The sequence below is a fragment of the Hydra viridissima genome, unplaced genomic scaffold (genome assembly GCF_058129835.1).
Source record: "Hydra viridissima isolate aposymbiotic clone 2 unplaced genomic scaffold, HvirCarnegie_v1 scaffold_16, whole genome shotgun sequence".
NCBI classification, from domain to species: domain Eukaryota; kingdom Metazoa; phylum Cnidaria; class Hydrozoa; order Anthoathecata; family Hydridae; genus Hydra; species Hydra viridissima.
The window spans coordinates 2347029-2370000 of record NW_028324315.1 but is presented as its reverse complement, the minus strand read 5'-3'; the positions used below and the strand labels follow the sequence as shown (position 1 = coordinate 2370000).

The 22972-nt window shown below is 29.6% G+C and overlaps 1 protein-coding gene and 3 pseudogenes across 2 annotated transcripts in view; 2 read left to right on the top strand and 2 right to left on the bottom strand.

Annotated features, from left to right (window-relative positions):
- Window positions 1–22972, top strand: part of LOC149877309 (uncharacterized) — a 318348-nt gene that overhangs the window by 244237 nt on the left and 51139 nt on the right. For both annotated transcript variants that reach the window (XM_090073817.1, XM_090073816.1), the window contains one exon: window positions 1182–1238. In XM_090073817.1, coding sequence (XP_089929943.1) covers window positions 1182–1238 — 57 coding nt within the window. The remainder of the gene's footprint in view (window positions 1–1181; window positions 1239–22972) is intronic.
- LOC149877315 (uncharacterized) lies at window positions 31–1173 on the top strand (annotated as a pseudogene).
- LOC149877314 (uncharacterized) lies at window positions 6161–6997 on the bottom strand (annotated as a pseudogene).
- LOC149877313 (uncharacterized) lies at window positions 8346–11101 on the bottom strand (annotated as a pseudogene).

The window sequence follows — 22972 nt, the reverse complement described above, 5'->3', positions numbered from 1 at the left end:
AGTGTCATCTCATCATCTAGAGTAATATTTTCTGATTTAAATGTCAGCGCGTCATTTCAATCAGAAAATATTACTCTAGATGATGAGATGAAACTTATGAGGACTCTTATTGAGGATCTTACTAGATTTAGATCTTCTTAGCCCGAATTAGTAAATGAAGCACATTTGGTTGCCTCCGGTCTAGTAAGCTAAGGATTTCAGTCAAAATTAGTTCCAAAACAAGCAAGGAAGAGGAAATCGTTTTACAAAGAAGCAAGGAACGAAGTTCATTTCTACACAAAAGATAAAAAGCAGTTTGAGGTTAACGTATTCAACACGGCTCTCAATACTTAAATTCAACGAATGAGAGACAGATTTAAAGCTGCAGAAAAGACGACGAACAGTTTCTTCTTCCTATGGCTTTCTTAATCAAATAGTAGGTCAAGTGAAGAAAAAGAAGTTGAACCACTTAACTTGGGGGAGAAATGTAAAACTTTGGCGCAAACCTATGTAAGCGATATAGATGGTGACAAACTTGTTTTAGAGGTCCGTCATCTGGATACTCTGAAGCACGCCAATCTTTTCGGTCCAAAAAAAAATCTCACTTCAATGAAGCTATTAAATGGAATCTATCAGAAAGGTCTAAAGTCTCTCTTCAAATCAATATGCATTTCGTTAAGTATTTTTAAAACAATTCCCGTTTCAATGGCCGAAGGAGAGCGGTCTTTCAATAAGCTTGGTCTAGTCAAAACAACATTAAGATCTACAATGAGTCAAGACCGGCTAACTAATCTCCTAGTTATATCTATTGAACACGATCTTGCAAAAAGTCTGTGCTACGAAGAGCTCATTGCGAATTTTGCTATGAATAAAGCCCGGAGAGTCAGCCTCTCTTGAAGCATTAAATATCTATTAGATTTAAAACTTACAGTTACTTGCAATATAAATAAAGTTCAATAGCATGTCTATTTGTGCATTTCTTTTTTAATATATTAAAAAAGTTTTTAGAGGCTTCCACGACCCACTCCCTCAGAATTCTGTAAAAAAAAATTAGAATTTGGACAGCACTCAAACTTTTTTGGATTCGGTCGATATGATAGGGCACTAGTTAAATTTTGACCCCAGGCGTCATTAAGGATCGCGATGGGCCTAGATGAAGTTAATGATGATGTTAACTAAAAACAGAACTTTCAAATATTTAGTGAATGTTGGAAGCAAAGCAAATGCGCAAGGAGTAAAAAATGAGGGGAGTGAAAATGGTAAATATTTTTAGTTTTTAAAATTTTTAGGTTATACTTTGAAGCTGATGATTATTATAAATATTTTTATAATAAAGATTACAATGAACAATGATTTAAATATTTAAAGAAAGATCATTATCAAGAAAGTTGAAAGGTCATAATTTTGGTGCATGAACTCGATCAACTTCTGTATCAACCCCAGATAGTGTTCGGAGTCCGTGTTTTTAGTCTGATATATATATAAACGAACATGGTATATCTCATAAACACCTTTCTTGTAATGGGTCCTTTTCAGTTTTCTGTAATGAAAATGTTGCAATATGTCAACTTCTTCTCTTGAAAAGCTAGTCTTTGTGTTTTGAATCATATTTTAGTCAAGCCTTTGAAGGCATTTTCAAGTGTCCGTAAGCACTGCGCTATGGTTTCTCCCTTAACATAAAAGTGTTTGTGGAAAGAGTTGTTTTTTTTCCAATTGAAAAAGAATTATTCTACAATAGCTGTCAAATAAAATTTAGTTCTCAATTGCAACCATATCAAACATTTATATCCAATTTCAGACTCTACCAAACTTTGTAAACAATTTATTCTCTTCAATATCAATTAAACACAATTACTGTTTGAAATGTTGAACAAGCTGAAACAAATCAAACAACAAGTTCTAGCTTTCTGGCTATGCAACCATATTTAACATATCGTTGCAAATCTGTTTTTTTATATAATTGAGTAAATCACCTTTACAATTCAGAGTATGTTTATATATCGTGTTTATAGGTATAAATTAACTTTTTATGTTATAACATTTGCTAAACTACTTCCGTTTAGAAATGGTAAAAAAATTAAAAAGTGTTGGAATAAATAACGTAGCAAAAGAGTCCAAAAAATTTGCAAAGGACACTAGTTACAGTTATGTTGATACGATTGAAAATATAGATTGTGATGAACATATAGGTTGTGACCTGACTATTGAATATATAGATTGTCACTATTGAACATATAGATTTTAATGAGCAAATAGGTTGGTATCTGACTAAGGAAGATTTTGAAATTTATTTATGTTTTGAAAAACGTTATTAACAAAAACAAACTGATTATAGAACATGCACTCAAACATCTGTACAAGATATAGAAAAAATGATGTACTCCAAAAAAAGTTCTCTATGTATGCATTTACTGTTTGTCCAGATGATTGCAAGTTGGAAAATAAAACAAATAGCTTTACAGCTTATCACGTTTATTTCCAAAAATCCAATGTAATATTTTAGTTTAACAAGTATTGGTCATAATTTCATACAAAATGAAAAGTTCTTGTAGTTTATTTTGTATTCAATTTAGCTCACCTGTCTTTTGATAATTTGTTTACTTTTCACGCAGTACTTATGCAATACTAAACCATTTTGTTTAAATACAAAAATATACTAGCTTAACTTAAATATCAGATTCCATTTTAAAAAAAAAGTATTTTTAATTTACCTTTGGTTTGTATAACTTTTTCATGTAATCAATCAATTTGTTCAGCAGATTATTAAAGAATAAAAGCACTAACAAAATTAAAAAAAGGAGAGAAAATTTTTAAAATTACAAATATTTTCAAAATTATGCAACTATTTTCTTAAATTCACGTAAAGAGTTTTTACCAATTTTTACCAGTTTAAGTAAAAGATGTTGTAGGTAGATTCTAATGCCCAATTGTCCCGAAAATTGTTATCCTACGCAAGCATCTTTCAACTATTTGTGCTTTAGTGGTATCAACTTTCTCTTTTGAAAATAACTTAAAGCCGATTCATTCTCTTTGGTCTTTACAAAACAATAAAGAAAGAATTTAATTAACTGCTTAAATCAAAACTGTGGATCTTTGATACGGACTTTTTTGTGGTAATTAATATTTTAGAGTCTTGCCAATGTCATCAGAAGTAAAAAGTACCTACTACAGTTTAGATTAAAGCCATCATCAGATCGTCATTGGGATGAAATATTTGGTAAATCTTTTCAAATTTTTAAATTGCGTAGCCAAACCATCTAATATTTACTTAATAATATGATAAACCCGGTTGAATCCTCAGAGTATTTGAGAGTTCTTAAACTAATTACTGGGAATAGAGTGTTGTGCCCAATAATGGTCGCGGTTGATAAACTTCCACAATGATCATACCATTTCCAGAGTTTTATCGTTAATTGGGACTGTGTAGGCTGTATTATGCAAATCTAAAGTCTGCAAGCCTATTCTACTAACAACTTATTGGGAGTATATTACGTGTTGGCCTTTATGGGTAAGGTTTAACCCGGTAACAAAGCGTCAACCAGATTCTTCCCCTTGAACATCTTAATGCTTTTTAACAAAATTGCAAAGATTTATTATGCAATTATCATAATCGGAAAAATGAGGTGAAAGTTAATAACGTCAGTCAATCTAATAATGAAATTTTGAATAATATAGTTGCGATTTAATGTCACCAATTTAACTTTAACTTATATCCAGCTTAAGAAGAAAAATTTTTAGGATGAAATATAATATCATGACGCAAATTTAATGAAGACAAAAGGTATATAGTAGAGATTGTATTAAACTTTCTGATGGGTTATTGAACATCTGTAGCTTTTGTAGCGCTCAGTGTTAGCCGTTCTTATCTTCAGTATCTTCATCAGACATTAAAACATTGAATTAGATTAATACTGACACCTACAGTCACAACTGCAACAACTTCATATGTTAAACTTTCTTCGAAAAAATTGCGTTGATTGAAACAAGGTTAGCCTGAATTGTTTAAGTCCAATTCCTTATAATTGTTTACTAAGGCTATCTTTTTTAAACAAGTACTTAAGTGAAAATTTTACAGTGTAAAATTATTTTCAAGCTTAACTTTTCTAGTTGCCAGTTTTCTTATTTCATATTGATCACTGTGGGCCTACTGAACATATTGTTATTTTGCTTATTTTGATAATATACCAACATGCAGCTGTCGGTCTATAATAGCTTTTCTGTGAAGCTTCTTTACAATTCCTTAATCTGAAAGCGCCGCAGTAGCAATAGCAGCTCAAACAGCATCAGATAGCCATATCTCTCACCTTCTCAGGCAAATATTGGAAACTTTATCGTATTACTACCAGACTCACTATCTAATTCAAAGAAGTCTGATAACTGATCATCATCAACACTGCTCTAAATGTTATTAACTCCTCATCACTAGACATAATATCTGCATCTATATATGAACAGATGCAAACTGATGTTTTCATAGTACGTTTGGTGTGCAAAAAAGAGACATTTTTCTTTATGGATCTTTCAAACGCTTTAGTTAATTTAAAAGTTGATTTCTTATCCTAAGGACTAATAACCATCCCTTACAAAAAAACCCAGTGAACTTCCAGTGAAAAATTGTTCCAAAACCCAGCGAACTCCCAGTGAACTTTTTTAGTGAACTTCCAGTGATCTTTCATAGCTAACTTTCATGTTTATCTATAAAAATTGGAAGTTTAGCGAATTCGCTGGAATTTTATTTTTTAGGATATATTTTTTAAAAAACGTTCATAAACATTTTAAATATTTAAAACCGTTAAGCGCGAAATAAGACAAATTAAGCATAAGAAAAAAAAAAAGCTTAATATAACATTTATTTAAAAATACCGATATTTAGAATAAAAATACAATGTATAAATAACAAACTACCATAAGTATAAACACAAATTTTCGAAAATTTTTAAAAAGAAAATAAAAAGTAAATTCACTAATATAGAGTAAATGTTTTTTTTTTTATTGACCTTATGGCTATATTTATGGCTCAGGTTTTGCACGAGTTAATGTAAGCATATTGTGGATCTTTATTATACATTACGCATGTTTCTTTATTTAAATATAGAAATCGATCAAGATAATTATCACGATAGTGCTTATTTAATGCATTTAAATGGTTTACATTCATTTAAGCTTAAATCAATTTTTTTTTCTATTTTAACCATTTAAATAAGCAAAACAGAAAATCAGTTGTATTTTTATTATTTTTTTTTTTGATAGAGATTTAAATCATAAAGCATAATCTACAAAAAAATTTAATAAAGCATAATCATTTTGCATAAGCCTACCCGAGCTTGTTTGAAAAACTTTGAAAAAAAATTTCATTAGTCGAGAACCAAAAGGCTGTACGTACATTTTTTGTTTTCGAATAATAGCAATTTGTTTACTTTTCCTAATAACTTTTCTAAACTTTTTAAAATTTTATTTATTAGTATAATTTAGTATATTTTGAGGCGAAAAAATCATGAGTTTAGCGGTGTGTTCGTTCTCTACAGGCAAGTAATCAAAACAAAAAAAAATTGAGAAAATCGTAAGTTCGTGAATACGTTCGTAAGTATGTCTTTTAAATAGTGCTTAACGCATTCTTTTCCGTTTGGGACTTCGGAACGAAAAAAAAATGATACAAAATATAAAGGACATATATAATAATTATATAAAAACATATATAATATAAGCAGTAAAATAGTAAGCAAACATAAAATAGTATAACAGGTATAAACATAATTAACTTTAAAAACTAAGGAGAAATTATAAAAACAAAAACATATGTATATTTAAAAATCGATCATTACTTTAAAATCAAAAAATTTGATTGGTGACACTGAAACATAAACCTGGCCTTACTATTAGAGATTATACTGTAATCAAAATAGTTAACACTAAAAAAATATACTAAAACAATAATAGTAATTAAAAGATTAAAATTAAAAACAAAAAATCAGACAAAAATCACAGGCTAGTTGAAATTAAAAAATCCTATTATTTATTGTTTTTCTATAAGATAAAATTAAGACATAGTGGTCTTAACAAAATTTTGTTATTTATAAAAGATGAAAACTAGTGATTTCCAGATTATAAGTGTTTAAATTTAATAATTTTTTACCTGTTATTAAACGCAACACATTTAATAACAGGTAAAAAATTATTAAATTTAAACACTTATACGCACTTTTTTTAAATTTAAACACTTAACGCACTTTTTTCCTATTGGTGCTGTTAAGACTCTATTAGGAATTATGTTTTTAGTGACTTCTATGTCACTGCATATATAATCTGTTGGTTGTGTTGTATGGGAAACTAATGAATGTGCTGGTACTTGTTCTGATAGTTGTGAATGCAATAATAGTAGAAGTTGTGAATTTGTTAGCAATGTTGGATGTGAATACAACAATGGTGGTGGCATTTGTGGAACAGAAAATAGTTGTGCTGGTAGTGAAAAAGATGGAAAAGGCATTTGAAATGAATTTGATGCCGATTGAATGTTTTCTGATTGAAGTCGATTGAAGTCAATTGAATTAAACAAATTTTCATGAAACGAATTATGATTGTTAAGAAAAAGTGAGGAATCAGGATGATCATTAATGGAGTCATTAGTTGAAAAAGACTGGAATTGTCTGAATTGGGATTGGGTTGAGAAAGGAGGAGTTGCTAGTAATGTTTGAGATAAAAGAGGTTGTATTTGTGAATTTGTTGGTTGTAATTATAAAGGAGATGGTTTTGAATGGGTTGTTGGTGGTTGGGAAATCAACATTTTTGCCTTCTTTCTTGGCAACTTTTCGCTTAAGTCAACTTTTTCTGCTTTGCTAACAAGCCCTAAAAGTGAAATAAAATCCATACATTTAAAAACATAGGGCATTATAAAACTGAGAGTATTTTAAACAGAGGGTTTTATAAAACAGAAAAGTTGAGCATTTAAATTTACTGAATGGTCACAAGCAGTGAATGTCTAAAAGAAAAATGAAGTACACTAGAAATAGTCATAAAATAAAGAAAAACGCAAATGTTTAGCTATTATAGTTCCATTAAAAATTTTTAAAACATTTTATAATAAAATTCTTATTATTGTAAAAAAAAAAAAAATGAACTTCCAAAATTGATTTCAGCTATGCCAGTATTTTATTTGGAATACAAATGGGTAATTACATGTAAAAGTGGGACAAAAAATTGAAATTTTTCAGTCACCTTCTCAGATTTTCTTTAAACTTTAACCAGTGGTACCTATTAATGAAACATGAAAAAATGCAAAATTTGAACTCCCAAATCCAAACGACTTAAAAGTTATGACATTTTGAAATTCAGCCTAAAACGTTCATTTTTTTACGAAGTCTGCCATTATGGATTTCGTAGTTGTACTTTTAATTGAATAATTTAAGATCTAGTGGAAGAATGTGGCTAAAAATTGGTACCTGACCATTTTTGAGGGTGCTGAATTCAAAAATGTAGATAAAACAGACAAGCTTAAATTTTTTGATAGTTTTTTTTTTATTTTAAAATGCCCAGTCAAATTTTTTGTTTTGTTACCATGGGTTGCGCTTTCATTAATTCCCGGAGTTGCCCAAGTCTCATGGATTCGATTTTTTTTTCAAATGAATTAGTTGATCCTAGGCTATCTTTATAAAAAAGATGGTTTTGGTTTCTTAAAGTATAGTAAAGATATGTCATTTTGAAATTTAGACAAAAAATTTCTTTATTTGGCCGCTATTCTCTATTATAGATTTTATAGCGATACTTTTTGTGTGAATAATTTAAGTTCTAGTACAGAAATATGACTGAAAATTGGTACCTGACCATTTTTAAAGACGCTGAATACAAAGATGAAGAGAAATTAATCCAATTCCTAATATTTTAGAATAATTTTTTAATTTTAAAATGTCAACAGTCCTTTTTTTTTCTTGTGACCATAATTTGCATTTCGCTTATTTCTGGAGTTGCCTAACTCTCATTGTGAAATAAGATGTTTTTGAAAAGTTTAGGTCTCTGACAGAAAATAAAAAATTCTATTGCTTGGCATAACTTGCATATTTATGATCAATATTTTCAAAAGTATATATGAAAATATAATTTACTATGCAGCAAATTGAAAAAATGATTTCTTTTTTTATTATTTTAATAATTAGGTATTATTTCAATATATTTGTTGCATGCTAAAATTTTAGGTTAAATGTTCAAATGTTGTGTTAAAAAATAAGAAACTAAAATGCAAACTTTTTTGAAAAATATTAAAAACCTGCTTTATTGAAAAAAGCTCATAAATAAAAATGAAAAGGAATAACCAAATATTACTAAAATTGAAGTTTATATCATTTAAATAATGAAAGTAAAATATTAATCAACTTTCACTGAAAAGATAAAACTTGCTCAAATAGAGTTTCATCTTCTTTTGAGATATGGTACTGACGCCCAGAAGATGCTGAAGGTGTTTTAACAAGAGAAATTACATTCATTCTTGGCACCCAGCAATTATCATCCCGCTTTGGCCAGTAGTACGACCGACTTGGATAATGTGGATGCATAAACTTTACCATAAAATCATCATTCTCTTTATCAACTTCAGAAACCATACCAAGCCAGTAAAAATCGTCGTATTTGCAAAATAGGTATTGTGACATCATAACATTGTCAATTTTAACAATTTCATATTTTTGTTTTTTGAGGAAGTCAAATGTAAGAGCAAAATCATCATCATCGTATACCCTTTTCATCTTTATTATTGAATGAGAAGATGGTGTAAATTGATGGAAACTTTTTGTCCCAGGAATAGTGGTTGCTTTTAAAAGTCTCTGAGTAAGTTTGTTTCTTACTAGCTCCATTTCTTCAGCAGTGAAGTACACAAACGTAATCCCACTGATTGACTTTTGAGAGTATTCAAACATTGCTTGAGAAGACAGTATATGACCTGTGGTTGGACTCTGCAAGCTAGCTGTTGCAACAAGCCTTTTAACAGTGCCACCTATTCCATCGCATGGAGATTTGCCATGGCTTGTTGCAAAGAAATTCCAGATGCAACGAACAGAAAAATCTTGAGCCTGGTGACATAAATTGTAAAAATGTTTGCAGTTCTTATACTGCCCTGCACAGCCATCAGAAAAATAATGAATTTTTGTAATTGTGGGACAAATATGAGTTTTTATATGATTAATGGTTTTATGCATAACTTAATTGATAAATCCAACATCATGGTTCAAATCATCTGAAATTACACAAAAAGAAGATATTTCCAAGTTCACTTTCTTGTAGTAGATGACAACTGGATGAAGGGAACATTGACTCTTGCTCCAATGGTAACTCTGTATCTCGTCTTGTACTACAAAAGTGTAATTCTCTGCAAAATCTGCCAGTACAATAGCCTCATCAATACTAATTGTTTCTTTGAGATGCTTTAGATAGCTAGATTGTGATTTTGCTATAAATGAATGAGAAGTAATATTATCAAGTTTTTCACACAGGAGCTCTATGAATTTATTTAATAGAAGTTTTATTGTTAATTGTTCAGTTCTATCTGTTGTTGTCCACTGTTTAAAATCCACTGACTGTTTTTTTTCATCACTGTCTTATTGCTCTTTTGGATCATCATTTTGTGTGAGATACTGCTGGAAATAATTTTGGGCAGCTTGTATGCCAGGACAACTATTGCATCGGTGAACCATGCAAACTTCAGTCAATCTTTTCAATGATTTCATGGTAAGATGTTTCAAGGCCTATAGCACTCAAAATTAATTTAACATTTTGGTGTATTGTACACACACAAACAGAATGTGTACCTTTTGGACCAGCAAGGATGCACCATTTAGGCCGAAGACTGCAAAATTTAGAAAAACCAATTTTATCGCCTGCGTACTTTGTCATATATGCCACATAGAGCTCCTTAAGTTACACAAAATCAATTTTTTTGACATGTTTTTTCTTTCCCCAACACTTACAGTCTTATTTACCTGGCATTTGCCTTGAATACTCATCGTCACAATAAAAAAGCTTTACAAGTTCTATAACATCTTTACTGTTCGATGCCGTTCAACCACATCAGGGTATGCTATGATGCCTTTTTGGTCGCTTAAAAACATTGCTTTTTGAATTTTGTGTTTTGAAACTGAGAACTCTTTTGCTGCTTTTCTGATAGACCAAGATTTTGGGGTTAATGTCAAAATTTGAAGTTGCTGCCTTCTGTTAGAAACCTTAAGTTTTTCTTTCATGCATTCTACATGGAAGTCTAGATCGCCAGCTTTGGTTTGAATTTCCTTTAGAACTTCATTTTTTGGTGCAACAAGATCGGATTCGGTTACATCCAGAGCAGTTGCAAGCTTCTTAATAACTGCTTCTTCAACTTGCTTTATCTTTCTTTTTCCAATTGAAGGCTTGTTAGAGGTTTTGGGAAAATGAACTTTTAGAGGAGACACTTCAAGTTCGCATAAAGTACTGTTGAGTAATGATCTTGTTGATTCCATTATAATTTCTTTTTCCATATTATCTTCAGTTAATTTTATCTCCAACTTGTTCTCTTCTGATTCTTCACTTGATGCTAATTTATGTCTGCATTGTGGACAAAGTTTTTCACCTGGAACTACGAATTTGCCTTTACTGTATAGGTACTTTGCTGTATCCAAGTTGATTTCGCGAAGACTACCTAAAAAAAGGGAAGAGCTCTTTTAATATGTATAAAAATTTTAATAAAACCTTAAAAAGTTTAAAGTTGCAAGGAATTTAATAGTGCACTTTCAGAAGTCAGCTAAAAGGTTAAATATAGCTAAAATAGAATTTGGCTGCCAATAATTTCATTATTGTAACTCACAACATTTTCAGAAAACTGAAAGTTATGATTACTGTAAATGCCTTTTATAACTTTGTTATGCGTATTAAATGGATTGCAGCACCGTGTTAATTTAGTTGTATAACGGTTCAAATAAACATGTTTATAATGAAGACAAATTGTTGGTTTGACATTTATCATTGAGAGCCCAGTCCTCCACATTAATATTTCTCTTACATATTCAGGAATATCTTCAAAATGTTCAATACCCAGCAACAATGTTTATGTTGTGAGATGACATTCACTTACTAGGTTGATTCCAATGGAGCACTATTGGCTGTTTGCCATGACTAAGAAACTGAATTACCAAACAAGATTTAGTAATTATTTAAACTAAAATTAAAATAATTTTTTTAATTGAAATTTGTTATTGCTAACTGTTGTTTCAAAACTAAATTTAGACGACATAACTGACGTCCCAAAACTTTATTTATATATCACAGAAGGCATTGCAAAACTATATTTTTCATTATAATTCACATTACAAAACTTTATTTATATATCAAAATCAACCTTAATAAACTGTTTTTACACACCACAATTGAACAATTGAGTCAGGCAGTTTGTGAAAATATTACCCCGTTTTATGGTTAAGTAATATTATACCATTTTAAAATTCAAAAGTTGTTCTAAAATATTAGGAATTGGATTAATTTCTCTTCATCTTTGTATTCAGCGTCTTTAAAAATGGTCAGGTACCAATTTTCAGTCATATTTCTGTACTAGAACTTAAATTATTCACACAAAAAGTATCGCTATAAAATCTATAATAGAGAATAGCGGCAAAATAAAGAAATTTTTTGTCTAAATTTCAAAATGACATATCTTTACTATACTTTAAGAAACCAAAACCATCTTTTTTATAAAGATAGCCTAGGATCAACTAATTCATTTGAAAAAAAAATCGAATCCATGAGACTTGGGCAACTCCGGGAATTAATGAAAGCGCAACCCATGGTAACAAAACAAAAAATTTGACTGGGCATTTTAAAATAAAAAAAAAACTATCAAAAAATTTAAGCTTGTCTGTTTTATCTACATTTTTGAATTCAGCACCCTCAAAAATGATCAGGTACCAATTTTTAGCCACATTCTTCCACTAGATCTTAAATTATTCAATTAAAAGTACAACTACGAAATCCATAATGGCAGACTTCGTAAAAAAATGAACGTTTTAGGCTGAATTTCAAAATGTCATAACTTTTAAGTCGTTTGGATTTGGGAGTTCAAATTTTGCATTTTTTCATGTTTCATTAATAGGTACCACTGGTTAAAATTTAAAAAAAATCCAAGAGGTGACCAAAATGACTGTCCCACTTTTACATGGAATTACCTAAATGACTGTTTACTTACTTTCTATTTTTTTGTACAATGTTGTAAGCTTCTTAGCAAAATCTTTTAATGCTATAGTATGAGTATTCTATTGTAAAAATATATGACACAAAACTATATTTTATGAATAAACAGGATAGGTTAATCAATTTTTGTTTATGCTTAATGTCTACTTTTCCAAAATTGTATGATTTTGATAAGTTTCCATTTTGGAAGAGTTAAACCCATTTTTATAAATGAAACTATTAGTAGAATAAACTTACCAACAATAACTCCATTTGCTGAACTATTATATATTCAACTCTAACAGAACCCTAAAAAGTAAACAAAGTTTTATCCAGAGTTTGAACTGATCTTGTTCAAAGTAAATTTTATAATATTTAAATCTCAATTTCATTTGTGATGTTTAGCAACTGCTTATCTTTTTTTTTCTTGAGAAGTGAGCCTATTTTCAATAATGCTTCTTCTAAACTGTCTAAATATAATTATATAATTACTATTTCATAAATGTTAAATATATCTTTAAAAACAGATGTTTGTAATACATCAAACATAAAAGACTACTAACGATATCATTATATGAAATATCTAAAATGCTGGAAACATACGCAATTGAAATAATTAACAACTTTAAATATAAAATTTTAAAAGAAATTTAAAATATTTCCAAATTTGAAGCTTACCAACCACACATACAACTTTACCCTTTTCAATGGGGCCTTCATCTCGATTAGTAAGTTTTGCGTATCTTATATCACCCTCTTTGTTATTTACAAGAAAAGCCCTGTTAAGTACAGATGTATCCCATTCAACAGAGACATTTCCGTTGCGAGACCATTGTACAACAGCAAACTTAGACATTATGAATACTAAGACTTAAATAAATTTAAAGATTACAAATAAATACATAATTTTGAAAAAATTTTGAAGTAAATTATAATTTGCTATTAAATATTATACCTCATTAGCAATGTATAGTTATAGATCTGTATTACATAAATTTATAGATGTATATTATCATAGTCATAAGAAATAGATAGTCTGGTCACTTGGAGCGTAATATCTGGAATTTTCTTATAATCATTCAAAACACTTGAAATTTTTCGGGCGGCCAGGAACTGAGTGCACAAAAAATGGAAACGCACGAAGAACTCTATGGTGAATTTGATAAAGAAGTATTATTTTTTTCTTAGGAGAATGATATTATTTTTGAACCCGAAAATTTTGTTAAAGATTTAGATGCTTTGGTGTTGGAGCTATGTAGTGAACAAGTTGATAGCACATTTTCTTGCACAATTTTTTCTAAGAAGTGCATATCTCAAAGAGGACTTACAAGGCATACAAATTCAAAGCATCAAAGTATTCCTTTAGATTTAACGATACAAAGTCCTAAACAACCTATTATTCTTGATGAATTTAAAAATCTACTTGATAAAAGCATTACTACCTTAATCAAAGACGAATTCTATTCTGATTTAATAGAGAAGAGTTAAGGATTAATCATGCAATGATTTTAGATACTTCACAACAAACTCAATCTCTATTAGAGACAGTAATAGCTGCTTTTAAAGCTGATGGTGATGCTGAAAGATTTTATCCTAAATTTTACAAAACTGTTAATCAAGGAATTTTTTTTAGCAATCTGACTAAAAAATCAACTAGACTTGGCTATGAACTATGAAATCATGTTTTAGCATTTCTTACAAACTCACTTTACAATACTTCTTTTTTATATTTAAATGGTTTATCATCTGTTGAGCTTTTTGAGAGAGATAAAGAAATTATCTTTTATCTAACTGGTTATGTATTTAGCACATTTTATTGCAGAATTCGCAGTTCTCGATTGTGGCAGCAAAAGTTAAGCACACACTGCCTTTCACTTCTTAATGCTGGTAAAACAGAACAAATTTTTGAGAATCCAGAAACATGCAATGAAGCTAATGATAAATTTGTGAATGCTAAAAATCGTGGTGGAATGTGGAAAGTCTCCTCCAGTTTTAGAAATTTTTACAAACGTTGAGTTTCTATTTCGCCATCAAAGTAAAAGTTTTATAAAAAAAATTGATTCAGAGTTAATTGTAGCTAAAACCTTATAAAACAGTTGAGTTTTGACTAACATATCTGAACTTCGTAGTCTTTGCACAAATCGAGTTTCCGAAGAACTGTATTTAAACTTATTTTATCATCTGATTACACTTTATGTCAGAGTAAGATCTTTTTCATATGCAAAAGAATAACTAAGTATTCACAAAATCAAAGAGAATCAAATAAAGTCAAAATCCCTCTGCTCAAAAATGAAAAAAACGTCAATTTGATTATAGTAGTTTAGTAGAATATTACACTTAAAAACCGTTATTTTCATAGCCACAAATCTCATGAAAGCACGCTTGGCATAGTAACTTTAGCAAGTATTTGTCATAAAAAAGATTAATTTTAAATATTTTTGTTATTTGTTTATAGAAATAAAAGCTAGGTGAGAGACTCTCCCTTATCTAAATGAAAACAAAGAATATTTAAAAATGAAGTGCAAAATTTACTATACACACTAGCTTTATATTTATAATAAACAACTAATAACCCATAGATCAAAAACAAGTCAAAGATCAATTCTACTCCTAATATATATATATATATATATATATATATATATATATATATATATATATATATATATATGCATACATCAACTAATTTTAACTTAGATCTGCCTGTGAAATCATTAGTTTTTTTGGGGAAAGTGGATACCTGTAAAGGTTTTATAAAAAGAATAATAAGTGCCTGTTTATATTGTAACAAAAGTAAATGTAAAAAAATGTCCGCATAATGAACTGAAATTTAGTTTATTACAAATATGAAAAAAATTCTAGTGTAACTAATCAATATTTTATGTCATTTACCATTGTTAATAAGATTTGTGGCTATGAAAATAGCCGTTTTTATGTATGTTCTTTTTCTTTGTTTTCAGCAGTACAAGGAGACATAAGGGAAATTTTTATCGAATCACTTGAAAAGTCAACTTTTCATATTAATACATTTTTCTGAGTTGGTCCATTTTCTGCGTGGTATACGTGTTGTACTCTCCCTTGATATTTTGTTTGATTCATTGACATTTTGACAGTTACCTGCAATTGGGTGAAATATAAGTTGATTTCGAATGGTATTATCATTGAAACCAAAATCAAAGGATTATCTTTTCTTCTACCATTTGACCGTTGTTGTCCAAAGTATTTTTCTAAAAGATCCTGACAAAACCTTTCAGTTAATACATAATTTATATTGTTGTTAATTAAAAATTTGACAAGTTCAATAACAGAATTAACTGTGATTTTTAAACCTTCATGAGTTTTCCAAGTAATAAACATATTACTTCTCTCACTTTTTCAAAAATTTCCAGATCTTGATTAAATAGAAAAAAGCCAATCAGAAAGATACTTTAAAAATGTTTCTTTAAGCCATGTAAATCGAACATCATTTGTGTCAGAAAATGGTTTTAAAAAAGAGTTGCATTTTAATATACAATCATTTGTATTCCGAACATTTAAGCAATCAAAAAAAACATTAAAATATTTGCAAAATTGTGCTGTCCCAGCTCTATCTGATGGTGCATAGATTTTTAATGCAGTTCTACATGAATCACTTAAAACTTGTGCAGCTAAACGAACATTCATAGCAGAAAATGGAGTTATTTTAATGTATTAACAGTTAGCTTTGGACATGCATGTAATTGACATTTTAAATCTTCATAAAATAAATCAGAAATATGGGACCATAAAATATGTTGACCCTGATTCCGCATATAACGATTGCTTTTACCACCTCCAGAATGGTAAAGGTTGTTCCTTGCTGTTTTAACTATATGAGGAACATCAGAAAAAAAATATATAAATCTTTTATCATGAGCAAATAGATTATCAGTGCGGTAAGTCACATCAACATTTCCATTAATATCTTCTTCTTCAGGCAGATTAAAATGCATTTTAAAAAATTTTCTATTCGATGATGTTCGATCACAAGTAACAGCAACTACTTTTAAACCAACAGAGATTTCCAAAATAGAGAAAATAATTGCACTGATGTAATATTTGTAGTAGCAAAATTTGTAAAACTGTATTTAAAAGGATTTACAATACTTCTAATTAAAATAACTAAAACATAAGAAGCAAGCTTTTAACACTAGGATCATCCAAATCAACATTACCAATTAATTCTGCAGAATGTTTGTCCCAAACAAGATTTTCTTGAATTTTCATTTCATCAAGAAGTAGGACTATAAATTTCTCTTGAATTGAAAAATTAATGACTTTATCTTTTAATTCTTCTATTATGTTTTTATTGAATCCCAATTTGGGCTTTACATAGTTTTTATAGTCACGCAAGCGCCAATCACTTGGTAAAATTAAAAAACCAGAATGAGTTTTCTCATTTAACCTTACTGCTTCATAAGCAGCTGGTGATTTTGCAGCTAATCCCAAACAGTAACGTACTATTGCTGGATGATAACGAATCCCTTGCTTTGAGCATTTTAAATATTTTTGCTGCTCCTCCCAAAACAGGTTCATAAATGGAGAAATCTGACTTTTTTCAGCTTCCGCCATTATTTGAACTAAATCACTTTCAATATTTTTACTAATAGCTAATGATGAATTTTCAATCTCTTGCTTCATCAAAAATAATTCTTTTTTGAATTCTTTATTTTTTAGACGACCGCTCTGTAATGTAAGCTTCAAAGGATCTGGACATGTAAATGTAATTGGTGCATTTAATTTAGCAGGGATACTAGAATTAGCTAATCTTTTTTTCAAACATTTAATTTTACTTTTTTCAATACTTTTACATTGTGAACAGCATAACATCCACTCAATCAGCATAATACTCTGTCTGGTTTAAGGGAAACTCACTCCTTGATGAAAATAAATCAAGTTTTTTTGAAATACAATGTTTAATACAAAGATTTAATTTTAATGCAAAGACATCAGTTATTCCAGAACAAAGGTTAAAAGAAGTAACAATAGATAAAAGATTTGATGCTGAAATATGTCGCATAGATCTTCTGTATTTTGTATATATTAAATGATCATCTGGAATGAGCCAAGAATATACACGAATGGTGAAAGCAAGACTATCATTAACATATATTTTATATCGAGGACATGTGTGGATTGTATCATAAAGTTTAAACTCTGCCACAACAGGACTCACACTCATGGTCCAGTCACTAATTTTTAACTTGCTAATACGATTTAAGAACTCTTCAAATGATTTATAAATAGGCTTAAAGGCAGTAATATTATTTGAAGTCGTTAAAGCATCTTTTTTAGCAATGATGGCAGATGCAGATTTTCTTTGTATAGGAATTGACGGTGTGAAAGATTTTTTTGGTAAGCACAGAGTCGGCAATGATCAAGGTTTTAATGTCTTTTTTTTATCATTATAAAGTATCATTTCTGGAAGATAATGCTTTTCACAATTAAACAGACTCTTATTTTCTATTTGAGTCTTCAAACTTAAATCTTCATAACGATCTTTAAAAATAATGGCAATCAGACTCTCCCTCAAAGAAGTATTAAAACTGTCGTCATTAGATATTTTACAACACATAGCTTTTAATAAGTCGACTATCGAGCTATCTTTCTCCTTCTATCATTAAAATTCGAAAAACTGGAGCGGTTCATCATGCAAGATTTCTTGGGAAATCTATATATTATTTAAAAATGCAAATTCTTTCAACTCAAATTGATTTAATTCAAAAAAATAGAGAACATATTAAGGTAATAACTGAATTTATAGCTTGTTTTTATGCAAAGTGGTACCTGCAATAAAATGATACAATCAAAGCTCCTTTTATGGATGTAACTGCTATTCATCAAATGCATCAGTATAAAGCAGTATGTGCAGAACCATTTGCTGTTGATGCTGTTTTGAATTCTTTATTTAAACATACATGGTATCTTGACTCAACTCTGATTTCTTTAGCCTTGCTGGATGATGGTGTTGCACTCGAAGAAAAGAAAAAAATTGCTGCTGCAATATTATCATTTCCAAAACCAAAATCATGTTACTTTAAAAATGAAAATAAGCAAAAAAAAGATATAGAAAAATTGTTGAAAATTGAACTTAACATTCATCAGCAAATTCCTAGCTTAGCTTTTTTGGTTGATGAGTTCTCCTGGTTAATGTTTGATATGATCGGAATAAAAGATCAACGAATTGATGATTGGCTGACCTTACCACCTCAGTATTGGCACACGCAATCAACATATAAATTATTTTTAAACTTTGCAAAAAGTATTGTTTGTGTAAACGACCACGCTGAAAGGGCAATTGGAATGATGCAACAATTTGTTCACCGCTACAGAGACGAGGAAGAAAAACAAAATAGGCTTATTGCTGTGGACAAAGTGCGCTCAATTTTTAAGGCATCAGGCAGTGAATCTTTATTAACCAAGAAACAAAATAACAAAGTTATAAGCAAGAAAAGAATCGCAAAGGGATTACTTAGCTTACGCTCCAAAATTCAGAAGATAGCTTGAACTTTAATATTTATATTAAAAAAATATTTTTTAAAGATGCAAGTTGCACGTAATTTAAGTTTGTATCATTCAATCAACCTTTAAAAAAATGTTTTTCTAAAAAGCTGAATACAAATAAAAAGAAAACACTGTGAATATAAACAAATAAAATAAGTACGAATTATTGCGCATTCTTTTTTGTTAAATGCGCATATTTTCGTTTTTTTGCATAAAATCGTTTTAAATTTAAAGAACTTTTAAGAAAAATCACGAATACACATCAATTTATGATTATTATGAGCACATAAAAAAAAAAAAAATTAAAAATATTATGATTTACCTTGTGCTCGAAGCCTTGCTATTGAGATTTACTTTGTGCTCAAGCGTCAAAACCCCCCCTAAAAATGCCCCAAATAGTATCCTCTATTTGGGGCATTTTTAGGGGGGGGTTTTGACGCATGAGCACAAAGTAAATCTCAATATTTTTGACTTTTTTTTTCTGTAATTGTATTTTTTTTACATTTGCCCCAAAATTAGCTTGTTGTGTATTTGCGTTTTCGAAATTTTTTATATATATATATATATATATGTATATATATTCGACATATTTTTGAATAACTTTTTTTTTTAAAAATATAAGGACCCATTAAAGATTCGAGGGTCTTGAGGGACCCCTAAAATATTTTTTATTCCAAAAAAATTTTAAACCTAGTGTTTTTGTATTAGGTAGAACACATTTAGGGGGTGGGAGCAAATTGTTACATACATACATACATATATATATATATATATATATATATATATATATATATATATATATATATATATATATATATTTATAAATCAATCATTATCTATTATGTTCAATAAACTACAATAAAGAAATTTATAATAATAAATTTTTATGAAATTTAAAAGTAAAATATATATTATATATTTTTTCACTTTGACTCTTCTCTGGCAAATGGAAATAACTAGTGATTAACTTATTATTTTAAATTGAGCATTGAGTTATTTTAAAATTTCATGAAGTTTAAGTTTCTAAGAATAAAAGCTAGTTATTTTTTCTATACTAGATAATCTTAGAATCACTCTAAAGGGTTGGTTAAATAAAAGTTATAGAAAATTATTTGAGCTGTAAATAGAAGCAATACAAAAAAAAAAAAAAAATAACTTTATAATACTGAACTTCAAAAATAGACGATTATACCGGTAAATTGAAATAGATCATATTCATTTGCTTGTTTATATGTCACACCATAATTCATTTGAGAGCTATTTACTAGGTAGTCTCTTAACATTATTTCCTCTTCTTGGTTAAATACTAGTGAGACAATGTATTTAGTTGTCAAGCCCAACTTGGTCGTAGATAATAAATTTATGTACTTCTTTTTTCTGTAATCCAAAGTATCTCAATTAAGTTACACTGCCCAACAGTGATTTTGTTTCGGAACCAAAATTAGTTATTTCTTATGTATTTCTATCTGCTGAATTCAAAAATGACATTAAAAATGACATATTAGCTCTTGTTTAAGAAATAAAAGCAAAAATTTTCTCTCAAGGCAAGGGTTGAATTAAGTGATCGCGAAATGAAAAATCCGGAAAAATATATGGTCTTCAAAATTTTCAAGGGGCGAATCAACATAAATTTGTTAGCGAAAAAGTTATAAAATATAAAATAATAAAATTAAACTACAAAAGTAATAACACTCTACTAACTGCATTATAAAAGTAATAACACTATAATAGAGTAATTACTTTTATAACGCACTTACAACTTTTATAATTCATTCTTAGTTCAAACAACATTTTATTACTTATATAAGGCAAATAGAGACTGGAGTGTTATTACATTTTTAATCATAAGTTTATTGTTTTGCTTTTTTTATATAACTTTTTCGCTAACAAACTTAAAATAATTTGCTCCTTGAAAACAAAGTAAACGGCTTGCATAAACTAAAATTTTAAAGACCAGATATTTTTCCAGATTTTGCAAATCGCGATCGCTTAATTCAACCTTTGCAAGGGTATAAATTTTCATTTTTTAAAAAAAAAATTTTTGTTTTTGACTATCCATAATGTTTTATTCATGTTTAAAACTTGTGATAATAGGTATGTGTGTTTGCTAAAGTTTCTGGTCTAATCTATTCTTAGTTTTTTTTGTTATTTTTCATTTACTAGTGTTAAATTTTACAAATCAACATGCCAAGGAAATGTGTAAATTTAGTGGCCAATTTTTGTTACATTTGTGGTGAAATAACATTTTCCTCACAGAAAAGAATTATGACACCTCTTGTGCAGACTGCTTACCAGCATTACTTCGATATGAAGTAATGCTGGTAAGCAGTCAAACAAGAGCTACAGCATATATGTAAAGCCCATGACTTATCCTGGTCATGTTATCCTGGATAACATGACCAGCTCTTGTTCGGTTACCCTACGAGAATGGTTGAAAAATAAAAAAAGATCTTTGGCTTTTGCTGTTCCTATGTAATGGAGAGAACCTAAAAACCATACAGATGACTGCTATTTCTGCTTGTCCCCACCCATTTAGGCAGGTTTGTCAATGAAGAAAATAGAAACAGTTAAATATCCGAATCTTCCATCTGCCATTCGACCTATTCCACATTCAGATAGTTTACCAGTTCCTACTCCACCACAAAGTTGTGAGTTAGAAGCAGAAAATGAAGTAGAAATAGAAGAAAACGACTCTTCCATATCTAATGATCCTTATTCTGTGTGTTAACAGATGTTGTGCCACACAGATTGAGTCAAGCAGAATTAAGTAATCTTGTTCGAGATCTGGACTTGTTGCAGGAAATGGCAGAATATCTAGGGTCAAGACCAAAGCAGTGGAATCTTCTCCAATTTGATGTCAAGGTTTCACATTACAGAGAGCGGCAGCAGAATCTGCTTTCTTTTTTTGAGAAGAAAAATAATCTTGTTGTTTGCATTAATGTTTTTGGATTTATGGATTGTCTCAATTTAAACTAAGATCCAATTGAATGGAGATTATTCATAGACTCATCTAAGCTAAGCTTGAAAGCTGTATTACTGCACAATGGAAACCGTCTTCCTTCTGTTCCTATTGGCCATGCTGTTCACATGAAAGAGACTTATATAAACACGAAAGTTCTCCTCAACTCAATTAATTACAATGAACACAAATGGAAAACTTGTGGTGATCTAAAAGTAATTGCTACACTTTTAGGAATGCAACTAGGGTATACTAAATACTGCTGCTTTTTGTCCATGTGGGGCAGTAGAGACAGAAGTTCACATTATATAAAAGAAGACTGGCCTGCAAGAAATCTCAACATAGAAGAGAAAAATGTTATTGCTGAACCACTTGTGGATTCGAAAGATGTTCTTCTTCCACCATTACATATTAAGTTGGGATTAATGAAAAATTTTGTCAAAGGTATGAACAAAGAAGGACAGGTTTTAGGGATTTAAGAAACAAAGTTCCAAAAGTAAGTCATGCAAAAGTTAAAGAGGGTATTTTTGTTGGGCCACAAATACGTCATCTTATAAAGGATCCTGCATTTGATAAAGTTTTGCAGGGGCCAGAAAAAGAAACTTGGGAAGCTCTTAAGGGGGTAATTTGTGGATTTTTAGGCAACAAACGAGATTATAACTATATTCAATTGGTAACAGTACTTCTGCAAAAATACCATCAACTTGGATGTAACATGTCCCTCAAGACTCATTTCCTCCACTCACACCTAGACTTCTTCCCCCCCACCCCTCCCAATTGTGAAGCTGTTAGTGATGAGCATGGGGAAAGATTTCACCAAGTTATTTCTGTAATGGAGCAAAAATCTCAGGGTCGAGGGAATGAGGCTATGCTTGCAGATTACTTTTGGTTTGTGTGTAGGAATATCGAAGTGCTTAAAATTTGCCCTCAAAAACAAACTAATTATATATTTTGTCCAATTCATCCCAAATACTACGAAAGACAGGTGACAGCTGTGAGAGTAACCATTGTCTTCAAAAAATATTTAGTTTTATTAAGTTTAAATTCAAATACGCTTCAAAAATGCATTTTTTCAGAGCTGCATCCATTTCAAAGCTGCTCCCCTCTCCCCTACATTTATTCTTCATATAAACATAATGAATATCCAAAATTTTGTTCCAGCTATAATCAAGAATACACATACCGAAGATTACTGGTTTGGTATAAACTAGCCTTTTCTTTTTCATATGTATACTTGTAATTTTTAAAGTTTTGTTTGGCTTCTATTTTCATTGCTTTAACCTCATTAGTTAATCTAAGATCAACTCTAGTTCATTTATTTTCTAAAGTTTTTAAAAAAGC